Genomic DNA, 16,559 nt, shown 5'->3' with positions numbered 1-16,559 from the left:
TTAAAGAAAGTTAAAAACAGAAATTTATTAAAAAATTTTTTTAAAAATTGCCGATTTCGTGATCAGGAAGATATACGTTGCACAGGGAAGGGAAGCCGCGATTTGTCAGTTATGATGAGGACAGTTGTTACAACTCACAGTACAATGGGTGAAGCCCATTTCTGGTGCCCCCCGCCGTGATATTGCAGGAATATTGCTAAAAGCGACGTCAATCTAAACCCACCCACTCGACTTCCTGTATGACTGTAACAAAAGTGTCATGAATGTGTTTGAAATTGTCAGTGAGAAACATCAGGTTATGTGTGTTTCCTTCAGTTGTTGACATCAATCATGCGACAGTTTGCATGGTATTATGTTCACCCCGATGCTTTGATTGAAGAAAGGAATCACTTCCCTGGGCTTAACAGCGGAAACTAACCCCCTCGTTAACAAATATTAACCCCATAATTAAGCCAGGACTTAAATATGGGAAATGCTTGTAACTGAAGAAAATGATTCTGTGACACAGTAAAATGAGCTTTAATATAATCGGAATAATTCAGAACGCATGAACCTTAGATAATCATTAAAGAACGAATGCAAAGTTATAAACTCCTGAAAGTTTAAGATATTAAAGCGTTCTGTACACGTGAAAACCTCAATCTGCACTACAAACGCTATATACTGACGTTCGCCGTGTGACTTTGCGAAGGGACGTAACTCTAAACAATAAAATTTGAAATCCTAATTTAGGTCCATGGTCTTAGTAACAGAAACATATCGCGTATTTAAACCCATGGGCGTAATTTCGAGTGGGCCTAAATACGTGAACTCCCGGCATAAAGATGGTCTCCCACAGACCTACTCCAACACCACGTACCCCATCTCACAGTACCATAGACCCCCATCCCGGTCTGTACGTTCCGAGTCTGTTCCACACGCTGGGAGCAAGACGTTTCACATAGTGAATGCGGTGCAGCTAAGTCGTCACGAATCATACCCACTAGATAACCTAAATTAGACAGAGGTGTACATTGTATAAGCGGTGGTTCACCCTCCAACGTGACTGGAAATACGATAGTTATCTAACGTAACTTCACGTAGCATGTGAAGCATTTTAAGGTAGAATTGTTCTGGTAAACGACCATTTGCCAGTTGTCACTGATATTCACCGAACGTCTTTTGTGCCCTTAAAAGCACAATGGTCTTAAGTGTACAAAAGACGTACATGCGTGTGTACATGTGTATATGTGACTGGTTTCATAATGCTAGCTCACTAAGTTACCAGGGGTGGTGGGGTAGTCTAGTGGTTAAAGCGTTCGCTCGTCACGCCCAAGACCCGGGTTCGATTCCCCACATGGGTACAATGTGTGAAGCCCATTTTCTGGTGTCCCCCGCCGTGATATTGCTGGAAAATTGTTAAAAGCGGCGTAAAACTAAACTCACTCACTAAGATACCATATGCCACAGCAAAGCATATCTAGTCACATTATACTGACTCCGTATCGACCAGTCCTTGTTGTACCTAATATATTATATTGATGTCGAACGGCAGGCAGGGACCAACAAATACATTTTAAAATCTTTTGGAATGACGCGACCGGAGAGCAAAAGGTCACGGGTTCGATCCGGGCGGACGCTCGAACCACCAAACCACGGAGGCGGTCCTCAGATAAGGAAGTTGTAAAGGTCGGGTTCACGTTTTCAGGCTGAAAGACAGTCTGTTCAGTAAAGAGGCCATAGGCCCACAATACAGACAACATTTGATTGCATGAACAGGCATGCCAGTGGAGTAACCGAGTATGTTACTGAGTAACAGTTGAGTTTTTCATAATTACGGTGATAGGTTACACACAGCATCCGAGTTTTCAGATGAATTTCGATAAAATATGTTAAGGTGTGGGACTAAATATACTCTTCAAGATAGGTAATCTTAGGGTTGAGAACACTCACACACAAGTAAAACATGAATTCCATCTCCAGTAAAAGATACCCCACTTTCTATACAATATTACATAGTTTTTGAAGTGTATTGCGCATCTGTGTATCTCCCCAAATCGACCGCAAGTTTGTTCAAGCATTCTTATTACTGATACAAGTATTTCGCCCTGATATGTATCTGTAGTGATTTTCTAAATAGACTCGCAACATTGTACAATACTTTAATTTGTATTCATGTAAAAAGTTAAAATTAATTCTATACTGTTTTGTTTATAAGAAATTAAATTCTTCGAACAATATTTAATTCAGGCAAGTACATGTCCATGTTGTCTGTCTTTAATAAGTATAAGTCCACCACGGAGTCCAGCTTGTATCTAGAACAATTTCGCAAGTCTAGATTGCCTTGCTCTTGGCCTGATATTATTGTTTGTTGTGGGCTCCTTTTCCACTTTTAAAATTATTTTTGTTTGTAGATAGTCATTTTCAAAAGAAAAGATTTGAATTCTTGGACTTGTCAGTCTATGTATATTGTTCTAAAACCGGAAAACCCAATGTCCACTTCCCTGCACAGGTGCGCTTTGTCGAGTCTAGACATCCGGGTTATATCTGTAACGCTCGTTAAAGTCAGCTTTCACTGCATTCTTTTGTCTAAAGATCCGCTTGCCTCACCTGTATACGAATGACAAGTTCAAATAACACCGTAGTATATAAACCCGGATCCGATGAGACGGTATTACGGACAGGTCATACCCAACCTATAGATCAACTGAACCTGGAACATCAAAAGCATTCACGTTTTCTGTTTCTACGCGCCTGTCGTGGTGTTTTTTATGTTTCACTGACAATGAACTTACCACTATGACGATCATGAGAAACAATGTTATGACAGTAGTCTAATTTTTGTTTGAATATTGCTGAAATCGGCATAAAACCGTATTCACTCTGATTAAATTAATTGGAAAGGTTGCGTTACAGATTTTATCAAGAAGAGCAAGGATGGTTAACGACACTTTTAGCTTTTTTCTAGCAATACCACAGCGGGGAACACCAGAGATGGCTTCACACACTAATGCGGGGCATCGAACCCGATTCTTAGGCGTGACGAGCAAACGCTTTTATTAAGCTACGTATACGCCACCGTCCCTTCATAACTCAAGGGGTTTGGGATTGTCGACTACCATATATATGGTAGTAATGGAGAAAGGTGTGTTTAAATACATCTTGGTATGTAAATATTATTACTTCAAATAAAACCAATACATAGTATTGAGACGTGTGGAACTGTTACATCTGCATGATTCCATATTCATCTGAAAAATCATACAAGAAAACCACACAGAGACAAAACAAAAAAGGTAACTTCCATCGCTGGAACATTCTAAGCTGCTCATCATAATACGAGAAACTGCTTCGTCACTGGGCTGGATTTCTCGGAATCCTCCGTTTCCGAGGAATTGGAAACTGAATTCTGAGAATTTGAGGGGTCAGACAGTGCTGTTGTGTGAATTTCGCAAATACGCAACTAAAAAAACACGCGCTATGCCCCTATAAAATATATCACTCTTAAATTATACACATTAGTTGATGTGTTTAGCAAATAAAGCGTAAAATTCAGCATATTTACTGACATGTCTCAAAGAGGCTGCCGGATAAACAAGTGACGTAATGAAAGTCCCTTCCGTATAACCTTCACCTTGACATGCGAGAAGCCGGATCATCCGGGCAACTGCCTCTGAGTATAAAAACGAAAAGTCGGGCGCTAACAATTTTATCTCCCGTCTATTAACCAGTGTTTGAGTTCGCTGACGCTGTCCTTGCACTATCACACTATGCCTACTCTTGGATACTGGGCTATTCGCGGCGTGAGTATGGAACGTTTGCTTGGCTGTTTGAATGGAGTTACATTGTGATACGTGTATGATTTTTTTAAGTTAAGTGTCGTTGTTGAACTTAAGACATTGCATTAGGCTAAATTCCTGGGACTGTCAGTAGTCGAGATAGAAATATTGTATTTGCTGCACGTCTTGTTTAACCAATGATATGTTCTTTTGCATAAGGAAATGTAGATAAAGCAAATTTGTGAACAGTTTAGATGAAAAGTACTTTGTAAAGAATCAGTTTGAAAGTAGATAATGTTTTATATGACGCTATTTAGCAAAGACCGATTCAATTTTGTTATTGGACATTTATGATTTACTGTCAGGCCCATGTTTACAGTAGTGATAAATTCTAGGGTTAACCTATGACATTGCTAGGCCTCTTGCCAAGCACCCATATAGCCCTTCCTGTCCTGTCACTCATGAGCACAGAGGGGGTAACCAGTCGAAGACTTATTGGAAACCCAAGGGATATTTTGAAGTTTGCATCACAACCATTAGTCAGGAAAATGTAGACCCATGCATGTTAACTTAGCCAAGCTATTAGATATCCCATTTGTATTGGAAAGAGTCCTGAAAAGGTGAGGGGTAAGACATCTGAAAAGTTTAGGAGGATTGGCACCACTTTAGTCCTCCCGAAGGATTGGTAATGAACTAAACATTGATAAATTAAATATCTGGAAAATACTTTGTGAAGGAATGTAAAGAACAATATATTTTATGTCACTAGAAAATTGGGGACATGCTTATGCATGAGTTATTAACAAAAACAGTGCGGTAAACATAATGTGGAAGTGGCCCATGTGTGTGGTGTGTGGAAATTGCTATTATTCCATCACAAGAGTTTATGTAACACAATATTGAATGTTCATAAAGATACTGTTCATAATTCATCTCATCAACGATTTTGCCAATTGTCAATCTTTTTAGCCAGTGCTTGTGTGTGAGTGAGGTTAGTTTTAGCAATATTCAAGCAGTATCACCGCAGGATTTGGCCTTCACATATTGTGCCTATGTGGGGAATAAAACAAAGGTCTTTGGTGTGACAAATGACTGTTCTAAGCCCTAAGCTACCCCACCGCCTCCAGTGTTCTAGGCTGCCAAACCAACAACTAATGAAATATGAAGCATTGTGAAGACTTTTGCAAATTATGGATTGAATGGTTTAGAGAGATAATACTGATACAGTTAAGAAAATCAGAAAGGACTGCCATGGTAGTCGAGTGGATAGAGCATGTAGAGAATCAGCCTGGAGATCAGAATCTTTGTGTCTGGATCCATGGTCTTGAGACACTGAGAGATGGGACTGGTTGTAATCTATGTGATGCTCTTGGTCAGGTTGGAATCCTTTCAGTGTTTGTGTTGGATATCAAGTGTAAGTGAGTGAGCTGACTTTTACGTCGTACTTAGCAACATTCCAGCTATATGGTGGCGGTCTATGAATAATCGAGTCTGGACCAGACAATCCAGTGATCAACAGCATGAGCATTGATCTGCGCAATTGGGAACCAGTGACATGTGTCAACCAAGTTAGTGAGTCTGACGACTCGATCCCGTTAGTCACCTCTTACGACAAATGTAGTCACATTTAATGGCAAGCTTAGGTTGCTGAAGGCCTATTCTACCCCATACCATCACGGGTCAGGATACCTAGGGTAAAATGTAGAATGGTGTCTCAGTGGGTTAGCACAATAAACCTGCCCGTTCAATAATTTCCCAGACATTTATCATAACCTCATAGTAACCCTGTCGGTCTTTATGTTACATTGGAAGTTATGTTTGTCCATCTTCAGTATACAGTTGTATTTTTGTGAAAACACAGTAAAACACAGTTCTTGTTGAACAGATGTATCATCTGTTACCATGGCTACAGGTATATGATAAGTGATGAACCAGGATCAAATTTTGAAATTGAAGCAGCGACTTTGTAAATTATGCAGGCTGTTGTAATGCATCCTTGTCTGACAAATCCATTTTTCAGAAATTCAACCAGAATGGTATCCATTCCTGGTTGGGAATTTGGCCCAAGTTTTCATATCACATGTGCCTTATTTCCTAAAACCTGCTAAATCAGCAAGTTTACTTATTATATAGGGTAATATCAGTGCCAATTGTCTCGCTTAGACAGTTTCACTAGTGTATGTTTGCACTGTGTGACAGAATGAATTAATCACCGTCTGGAACACCAGACAGACTTTACCTCAACTTACAGGTTTCACAAGTTACCTGACTGTATTCAGTGCATGTTTGTGCTGTATGACAGAATGAATTAATCAATATCTGGAACACAGGACAGACTTTACTTCACCTTAAGTCTTTGTGACCTTCCTGTGCTGAAAAATATCAGTTTGTATTATAGTCTGTTAGCAGTGAAAATGTACCCTTAAGTTTCACTTTAAACAAAAAAGTATACCAAATAAGTAAAATTAAGATTGCGAATCCTCATAATTTTACCGTGCCAATTGAAAATTTAAGTATGAGAATTTTGCACAATTTAGAGTCAAAGTTGTTTAACAAATGATCAGATAAAAATTGTTAATGGTTTGCATTACAAGGGAGTAGGCACTGCAGCTGGAACGGTGGAACAAATGCAGATGTGATATGTGATGAGCATTAACTTAGACCAACACCTGCTTGTTCTCGGTGTTTCGTTTAATGTGCATACCCCCTTGTAATACAAACATATGAAGTGGTTTGAAACTGATCGTATGTGAAACAACTTTTTATTGTTTGTTTTTTTTGGGTTTTTTTCTCACTGACCGTGCAATGTAATATACCGAAGGAACACTGCATGATCATCACTCATAATGTTCTCTGAAAACTCACCCGTGAAGGTATCGGTGAAGAATAGGCCTTCAGCAACCCATGCTTGCGATAAGAGGCGACTGTGCTTGTCGTAAGAGGCAACTAACAGGATCAGGTGGTCAGACTCACTGACTTTGTTGACTCATGTCATGGGTTCCCAATTTACTCCTAGGCCAAATGTAGAGATATCATGAAAATCAGGTAATATGATACACCCAGCCTTATCACCTATGCTGCATATCTTGATCATGTTGAACACCAGTGCTTGTCACCACCCATTAGACAATGTGATCAATTCTCAAGCAGTTTGTTGATGAACATGTGGACACCGTTTCAACAGTGGACTGAACCCAGTTAGTTTCTAGTAACTTTATACCTCCTGTAGCTACTTCCTCATCAACAAGGATTTTTGTAGGGTGGGAGGTGTCATACTAAGTACTGAACAACATGTTTACTGCTGCTGAGAGATCCTAAAAGATAAGGACTTTTTTAGCATTTGGCCTAAGACTAAATTGCGCAGATCGCTGCTTATATTGTTGATCACTGGATTGTCTAGTCCAGACTCTATTATTTACAGACAGCCACCATATAGCTGGAATATTGCTGAGTGCAGCGTAAAACTGAACTCGCTCACTAAAAACTTGTTTGAACTGTGTAATGATTTATTATGTAAATGATTAAATAGGCATAGACTGATGATACTATTGGTGGTGTACATATGCAAACAGTATTAGTAATCCTGACCATGCAGTATTTTAACAAGTAGAACTCTCTATATGGCATAATGGAAAATTATACAGAAATTCCACTGAAAACATTACATGTCAGGACTCCAGATAACTTTGGTATGGGAGGCGAGGGGAGGAATGGTGTGGTTGTTGGTGTATTTACACCTCATATTGCAGGTGGAGGTGGACTGAGAATATGGAAGGAATAGGACCTTGTTTCTTGTGTGAGCGAGTTGGTGATGTGGTTTGTTAATATGGGATAATATTAAACAACTTATCAGCTATTAAACGTCACATGTTAACTGTGCTCAAGAATTTTTGTGCATATGCTTGAAATACCCAAATACCCAATTGAGGTTGATTGAGGTGGGTGAAATTTATTTGGTTACTCAAAGGAAAATTAAGATACCCAGATGACATGAACACAAGCAAATGCATACCTCAGTGACCTGAAAAGGTATCTCACAGTAGCTTTGTTGAATCCTCATGAAGTATGATGAAGTCACTTCTTAGTTATTGTTTGTAAGGTCACACTGATCCGAAAAGTAAGAGGCGACCCAATCACATTCGTTGTCTCCTACAACAAGGATAGTCATCTTTTGTGGTAAGCATGGGTTGCTGAAGACCTGATGGTAATGATCGTGGTGGTGGTGGTGATGATAATGACAAAGATGATGATGATTATGATGACAACGACGACAATGGTGATGATGATGATGATGATGATGATGATGATGATGATGATGATGATGATGATGATGATGTGCTTCCGTTTCAGTTGGCACAGCCTATTCGCCTGCTGCTGACATATGGAGGAGAAGAATTTGAGGATGTCCAGTACGTGCAAGGCGATGGTGAGTTTTTACACAGTAAATTCCAGGGCAGTCTTGAAGTTTCTGCATTGTTTATCACATTTGTCACAATATGTCTCTAGCATGACATATCCATTCCTATGTAATTTCAGGCCCTAACAATAGTGTTATATTAAAAATATCATATTCTACTACTGCATATTTACTTAACATCTGTGATAAACGTTTAAATTTTTGTATGAACTGACTGATTCCATTGGTCAGTGGTAATGAGAATGCAGGGGTGTGCTGGAATATAGAACAAGGCAGGGCTCGATTTAGTGCTTTGTTATTTGCACTGGTGCAACCCAATATTACGAAGTGCAGCCAAGGTATTAATCAAACATTTATAAAACAAATCAATAAAGCTTAACATTATACAGATATTATATGTCAGCTCATTTTTCTTGTAAACTTTGAATAGTTGAAGTGCAGAAACATAGCTATTTATTGACACATTTCAATTACTAGGCCTTTTGAAAACAGTGATGAGCTCCATCCCTGAATTGCTGTGGTTTCATGGGTACTATATCACCAAATGTTTGAAATACCTGCTTGCCCCAATGCCTGGGATGGGTTATTTTCAACATGAACTGCCAGATTCCAGCATGAACTGCCTGATTCTCAAGTTCACCTGCCTGATTGTCATGTTAACATTTAGACATGTATACGAAGTTTGCATTTTTTGTGGGCAGGTATGTTTTTGTCTGGGCTGGCAAGTTTGACCTCTAATCAGTCCTGTGGTCTGGCAGAAAATGTTGCGTGTTTCATAGTCTGACGTCACTGAAATGTGTTTTTGTGCACCGAAACCTCTGACGTTTTAACACACCACATTGCAACTGGAATTTGGCTTGTACAGCTAAGGTTTTACCCTAGGTTGTACTTGGTGCAAGTAGATAAACAACTCTTACATCAACCCCTGCTAGACATATTGTCTGAAATATACACTGAGGAAGTAACTATAGCAGTACTACCAGACATAATTCTTTGCTCACTCCATCTACTTGACACAAGTTCACACATATTATTGTTTCAAAGACTCTTTATAGTGACGTTATCATTTCCATCAGTACCTCTCTCTTATTCATACTAATTAGGGCCCCATTTCACAAAGCTATCTTAACGCTATGACTGTCATATCTCTGCTATTGTAGCAGAGGCTTCAATCTAAGTAAACTTATCCTGAGTACTTTTCGTTATACTCCACTACAGAGTCTAGTAAAAACCTTATGGGAGGTCGCGTCTCAACCTTTGAGATTGACCAATCAGAACACAGCTTACCAAATCATGAAAGTGCACATTTGCTCATTCCTTTTGAACTTTGTATCTCAAAAAGGTTTGTACCCGAACAAGATGCACACGGCATATGTACAACCATGACAACAATGAGTAAATAGTTGCTGAAAATAGTGTTTTTGGTAATATTCAAGGATGTTATCTTGCAGAAATATTAGCAAATGGTAACCATGTCAACAGAAGCCCCAAGGGGTATATACCGCAGGTCAAATAGCTGTGTTATATGCAGATTTTTGATTGTGGAAAGACCTATCTCAGTGACATGAATATTTTGAAAGTCTGTCCGATGCCTAAATAATAGCTGTTGTCTGATTGGTTAAATCTATGTTACTGTTTCGCGTTTGATTGGACAGTCATTGGTCACTCAAAGGTTACCTGACGCGACCTTCTACTAGGTTTTGTGAGACTCAGTGGTGGAGTGAAACGAAGTACACTGAGACTAAGTTTGCTTAAACTGGCACAGGCTTATATCAGTCACAGCCCATGTACAAAATGAATAGCAACAGCTGTGAAACCTTTCCTTCAATTAGCTACACTCAACATACATTCTGGTCTCTTCTAATGTGCACAGTGTAGATATTTCTGAATTTTTTATTAAGAAATATTTGTTTGTCTTCTTCAGCCCCTGACTACAGCCGGGAAAGCTGGACTAAAGTTAAGCACACACTGGGACTGCCTATCCCCAACGTAAGTTTATCAATGCAGCTGCAGTATCATTGTAACCATGGTAACATAACACAGTAAAAACATAGAAATACTTCTAAAACACATCAAACCATAATCAGTCAACCCAACCACTAGCTCCTCCATATACACATCCTAATACCCACCCACCCAATCACTCAATCACACACATTCAACACTCAAGCACTCACTCACTCACCCACCCGCCAACTCCTCCACACACACACATATCCAAAACTCTCTCACTTACAAGTTCAACTATATGCACCTTTAAATCTTAAACTGTCCTTTTTTCTTTCAGTTGCCTTACTATATTGACGGTGACATCAAGCTAACTCAGAGTAATGCCATTCTCCGCTACATTGCCAGAAAGCACAATCTCTGTAAGTATCTACAGATTTGTTTACTTGTGTAATGCAGCATTCAGTATTATTTTGATGACAGTCTCAGGTGATCAAGTTTCCTCCAGACCATCATGACTGTCAGTCTCTTTGTTTGGGACATCAGGACATGCATCAACCAAACCATCCTATCCAGGATGTGGCTGTTACAAGCATTGCTTGCTGAAGACCAATTCTGACATGGATCTTCAAGGATATAATATGTGGCATGTATGGCAGCAATATCACCAAGAGCTTTTTCTGCTGCATTTCTAAGTAGAAGGTCTCCATATGTCTCTATCTGTAGGGGTGGTGGGGTAGCCTAGTGGTTAAAGTGTTCACCCGTCACGCCGAAGACCTGGGTTTGATTCCCCACTCGGGTTCAATGTTTTAAGCCCATCTCTAGTGTCTCCCACTGTGATATTGCTGGAATATTGCTAAGAGTGGCGTAACACCCAACTCACTCTCTTCTGAGATGAGGACGGTGGGGTAGCCTAGTGGTTAAAGTGTTCACCCGTCACGCCCAAGACCTGGGTTTTATTCCCCACATGGGTGTAATGTGTGAAGCCCATTTCTGGTGTAACCTTGGAGAAGGAAATCTTTCCAAATTTCCCACTAGACCACAGGACCAGTGAGTGGACAGTAATAACTGGTCGTGTTTGTACTTCATTGGTCCAAAATACCATTAATGGATTTTTGTAACTATCAATACAAAATTCACTGTCCACCAGGATCACTTTAGTGGTTCTGATATGTTTTTACTAGCCAGGGACCAGAGGGCCACTGAGGACCACCTGTCGTGATATTGCTGCTGGTAAACAAGGATAAGTTGAACACCAACATGACAATTGACTTGTATTAGTATGTATGAGTGCCGCCCATTGGCGCTTACCATTTTGAGTGGAGGGGCTCCAGGTTGTCCGTGATCAAGTTCAGTGTGATGTTTGAAGCACTAGTCTTGTGAGCACGGCGTGTATGCAGAATCAATTTCATTGTCATGCGCTGCACATACCCTAGCCTACATCTGCCTTAATTTTCACAAACCAAATGGGTTGTTCATTACCGTGTACTGCCTGCTTCTCATATACACATTCTCTGCACTGGTCCAACTTCTCCTTGTTTGCCAGTAAAAGCTGTGTAACACTAAACTTACTTACACCCCCACTCTCTGTGCACATGACGTGGTGTTTAATCTGTGTCCGTGCTATGTTTCAGTGGGAGATACAGACCAGGAGAAGGCTAATGTTGATGTGATGCTTGATCAAGCGATGGACTTCAGAAATGGAATTGTTGGGCTCTGTTACAGTTCTGACTATGTAAGTATGGCTTTAGTGCCATGTTAAAGGGGGTAGCTGATATCTAATCTTAACTCAGCTCTCCAACGCTGCCAACAGAGTCTGGATTATTTGCTGTTTAATCCAACTGAGTTTATCGAGAAAGATAGTTGTGAGTGATGGTCTGAAACCTAATTATACAGAACACACTAATTTTGTGTAATATTGTGTAATATGGGAAACTGTAATACTATTCTCAAAGTCTTTCAGTAAAGTTATCTTGAGGATGAGAGAGTGCCAGTTCAAATTTGCTGACTAGTGCTATAGAAAGGACAATGCTCAAACAATGCTGTGAATAGGATGGGATTTTGTGTAAAAAATTAACAGATACAAATGAGGCTTGCTCACTCTGCCCGGTGAAGTCTAGGTTACAATTGGTCTCAGCAACCCATGCTTGTGGGAAGAAATGAATACAGGTGGTCAGGCTTACAGACTTGGTTGACATGTGTCATCGTAGGTGATCTGTAGATCAATACCCATGCTGTTGATCACTGGAATGTGTGGTTCTACTATCTTTCAACTGCCTGACTGACTGACTCATTCACTGTCTCATGACGCTTGAAACAGCAGGTTAGAATACTGGCCTTCAGTAACCTATGCTTATCGTAAGAGGTGACTCATGGGATCGGATGGTCAGGCTTGCTAACTTGATTGACAAGTCATCAGTTGTTTAACAGCACAGATTGATGCTCATGTTGTTGTCTTGACTTGATTATTTACACACTACTGCCATATAGCTGGAATATTTTATCAGTGTGGTGTCCCTTTCTCTCACTCACTCACTCACTCACTCACTCACTCACTCACTCACTCACTCAGGGTAATTTTGTATATACAGGAAAACAAGAAGGCTGCCTACTTTGAGGCGCTCCCAGCTAAGCTGGAGGTGTTCCAGAACTTCCTTGGGGACAAAGACTTCTTTGCAGGCAGTAAGGTGAGCTGACATTCTGAAAGACCATGGCTCAAGGTAGATTTCATAACAAAACTGAAGAAAAATAATGATCTCAAATTACTTATTTTTCTTAAATTTCTATACTGCTTGACAAGTATTAGATGAGCCAGATATGACAAATGACCCCAATTTGCATATATGGAACGCCTTCTAGAACATTCCATTTGAAACGAGGGAAACAGGTTATTGTCTAAATATTGAAAAGTTTGATTTCCTTATGCAAATCGTTTGTGATGGTGTTTTGTTGAACTAAGTCACTCTATGAGACGTGTTAAACGGTAGCGGTATTGATTTCATGCCACGGTCAGCATGTATTGCACTTGTTTAATCGCCAATCTACCTATAGCAACCAAGTGTATTCGTCCAGATTACCTGCTTGTCACAAACGCGTTCACAGTGCTGGCTCATCTGGTACTTGTCAAGCAAGAGTTAGATGCGGTGAAATTCATGATCAACATTTTCTTTGGGGGAAATATTTTAGTAAAGAAATACCAAGGGTTTATTTGCATATGTTTGGATTAGATCTAAGTGTTTGATACTCGAAATTGTGGGATACCGTGACCAGGTCTGGGTCAGAATTGATCTTCAGCAACCCATGCTTGTTGTAAGAAGCGACTAACAGGATTGGATGGTCAGGCTTGCTGACTGAGTTGACACATGTCATCATATCCCATTTGCATAGATCAGATGTTTATGCTCTTAATCCCAGAATTGTCTGGTCCAGAGTTGACTGTTTAGCTGGTAGCTGGAATATTGCCGAGTGTGGTGTAAAACTAAACTCACTCACTCATTGTATGTACAATTTATGCTCTTTTATTCTGTTGAGAATTAAGGGAATGAGGGTTAAATGTTAGCCAGTGGGATGTGTTTATTAATATCAGGTGCTTATCCATGGCAGGTGACAGTGTGTGACTTTCCAATCTATGAACTCCTGGATCAGACGAGAATTATGCAGCCTGGAAGTCTAGACAAGTTCCCGAAACTGTTGGCCTTCCTATCCCGCTTTGAGGCAATTCCCAGCATCAAGAAATACATGAGCAGTGACAAATTCATAAAGAGACCCATCAACAACAAGAGTGCATCGTTCAAGTGAACTACAGTGTTGATAATCTTGTAATGTATTGTAACCATGGACACACTGTTAAACCTGTATTAGCATTGCTACCTGAGGCATTTATATCTGTTATATCTGTCAAGTTTTGAGCTGACCATCCATTAAATATCTAAACACATGATTTTATATACTGGGGTACGTTGATGTGAAACAGCAGTGCTACTGGAAGATCTTTTCTTTGTGGTCATGTTACTAATTTTCTGATATTGCTTTCAGGCTGAAGGGTATGATTTGACATGGTTGCTAGTCAGCATCTTATTTTTACAACTTTCTGCATACTACATATATTCATTTAAACATTTTCCCCGGTGTGGCTTCTGTTGATGGATGACGTGTGTGTGAGAAGTATGGAGGATATTTTGCCTAAAATTAGTTGAAATAATTTAGGAAGTATTGTGCTCTGTTATGGTGGCTATGTTGTGTTAATCTGACTCTGAAACCAATGGATTCCATGTTCTTGGCTTTGTTCAGTGTGACACTGTGGAGGTATAACATCAGCTGTCCTCACATTCCATGGCTTCTAGTTAAGATGTTTCACATCCATTATCTAGTGTTCATTGTTATCCAGGTTTAAGATTGTTATCAGTTTTTAGACCATATTTCAAAAACTGATAGGTGTTCTTTCAGGATTATTTGCATGAGCAAAGGCCAGGTTGGCCACTGGCATGTGTTACTACTGGTATTTAGCTATTTTTAGAATTTCAACATTGTTCTTTTCTATCCTAAGTTTAACTTTTGCGGTCTTCATTTTGCTGTTTTTTCCTGACCATTTTCTACTGGGTATTCATTCAGGAAACTTGGCACATGTTGTCCCTGGTGTCTGTCGTTATTTATTGATTTTTAGGCTTTTTTCATGTTTGTTTTTATTGCTACAATTTTTCTTAGACTTAGGGCAACATGGTTTTGTCCTTTTATGACTCATGTTAGCTGAGTGTTGTGGTTCATTATTTCATACACCAGAGAATGCTGAGGATGACAGAGTGCACAGTGATTCTCTGACACCGGTGATGATAAAATCAGTTCTGGTTTAACCGCATTTGTGGCAGTATAAACTAGAAAGGACACAATAGGAGTTCAAAATATCAAATCCTTCTCCACAAAAATATATGTGGACAAACAGATGTTTTCGCATGCTTCCGAAATTTGTGATCAGGCAGTCTTGCTGTTGAAAGTTCTAGTAAATAAAGGTAAACATCTTGAGTAATTCTGATGTATTCCAGGCTTGTTTCCTACATCTTGTGTTGTATCCCCTGTCAAACAGTCCGTGGCTGGAAGGTGGTTTACTGTTAAACCTATGTGCAGATGTTTTGTTTTGTTTAATTTGTTTTAGAAAGTATTGATTGCTTTTAACATTGAAAATAAACAGAGAGAAGCATTTGCTTTAAACCTGACATTGTGTTTGATGTGTATGTATGTGTGTCAGCGCGTGATAATTTCCTGAAGGAAGTTGTAGGTGATGATGAACAACTGGCTCTGCAACTTATCGCATACCTGAACTGTGGCAGTCACTGGTCAGGGATGTAAATCTGAGATTTCAAAGGGTGACTTTTAGTCTTTAGTAGGTAGCCAGCGTGAGGTTATCTGAAATGTAGGTGAAACCTGCCCACCGAATAACGATGTTATGGTGATGATTTCATGCAAGTATTTTCATAACTGATGCATTCCAGTGTGTTAAGTGAGGAACTCGACATGAGTGTGTCCATGGTGTATAAGAGGTGTACTGTATGGGGGAAATGGTATTCCAGCGGTATTTTGCTTTTGGTTCAGTATACTGTAATATAATAAGAAAAATTGGTTTTTGTACGGTCATTTTATTAACCTTGTAGACATTTTCTATAATGTTGAGAAATTGAATCATGTTGGCAAAATCTTTGCTTTTCTTTTCTGCATTCTGATCATATCTCATATGGCGAACCGAAGGCCTTGTACCACAATACATATCATACCGTTTCACCCCAAGTGTACTGTGGGTTGTTGGGGTCCTAATTGTCTAATCTGACACAATTCACTACAGATTTCTCTCCCTTGGTCACACAAGATTTGTCATCATGGGTTTGAGTCCAGATTTGCCTGTATTACATTTGTTTGTCTATTGGCACCATAGCTTTTTTCATGGGTTTCACAGAACTGGTAAGCATCCAAGACCTGCATCTCTTCACCCATTCCACAGACATGGTGACACATGGTGACACATGGTGACAGTCACTGACACACAGTGATGCAAATGAAATGCCAGTGAAAGCAGTTTTGAGCCACCTCACCTTCCTGAGGTTCAGATTTCTCAAAGCAAACTTAAGTCTGAGTTTTGACTTTGAGTGCTCACTCAAATTTGAGAAAATGTATTTTCCAGAATGAATTGAAATTGATATTGAACTCAAACATAGTAGGGAGTTTGATTTTGGTGGATAGATTACTGATGTTGTTTGGGTTTTTTTTATTTAACTTAACTTAAAAATGTATCTGTTTCAAATTGTCAAACTCAGTTTCAGATTTGAGTAAAAGTTTAATTTGTTTTGAGAAATCTCTCCAGATCTGACAGGGACCTGGCAATGAGATTAGGCTGTAACGCGTCTATATCATTGAAGCCTGTCTTGTTTGTGTCATTGATCATTTGTAAT

General features: G+C 39.5%; 1 protein-coding gene across 1 annotated transcript; it reads left to right on the top strand.

Moving 5' to 3' along the window:
- The first annotated feature begins 3,474 nt into the window (after positions 1-3,474).
- On the top strand, positions 3,475-15,332 carry LOC137295575 (glutathione S-transferase Mu 5-like). The gene is made up of 7 exons (XM_067826984.1): positions 3,475-3,782; positions 8,109-8,184; positions 10,100-10,164; positions 10,463-10,544; positions 11,757-11,857; positions 12,714-12,809; positions 13,726-15,332. Exons 1-7 carry the CDS (start codon positions 3,750-3,752, stop codon positions 13,918-13,920), a joined length of 648 nt encoding a protein of 215 aa, XP_067683085.1. The 5' UTR covers positions 3,475-3,749; the 3' UTR covers positions 13,921-15,332.
- Positions 15,333-16,559: the final 1,227 nt, after the last annotated feature.

This window comes from Haliotis asinina, chromosome 9, assembly GCF_037392515.1.
Source record: "Haliotis asinina isolate JCU_RB_2024 chromosome 9, JCU_Hal_asi_v2, whole genome shotgun sequence".
Classification (NCBI taxonomy): Eukaryota; Metazoa; Mollusca; class Gastropoda; order Lepetellida; family Haliotidae; genus Haliotis; species Haliotis asinina.
The sequence above is the reverse complement of the archived record's forward strand: the minus strand, read 5'-3'. Positions and strand labels throughout refer to the sequence as shown.

Bases quoted from the DNA above. Each gene is read 5' to 3' on its own strand.
- LOC137295575 (XM_067826984.1), top strand. From the start codon at position 3,750: ATGCCTACTCTTGGATACTGGGCTATTCGCGGC. The intron at 10,165-10,462 runs GTAAGTTTATCA...TTTTTCTTTCAG, and splicing joins TGGGACTGCCTATCCCCAAC to TTGCCTTACTATATTGACGG. The intron at 11,858-12,713 runs GTAAGTATGGCT...TTGTATATACAG, and splicing joins TCTGTTACAGTTCTGACTAT to GAAAACAAGAAGGCTGCCTA.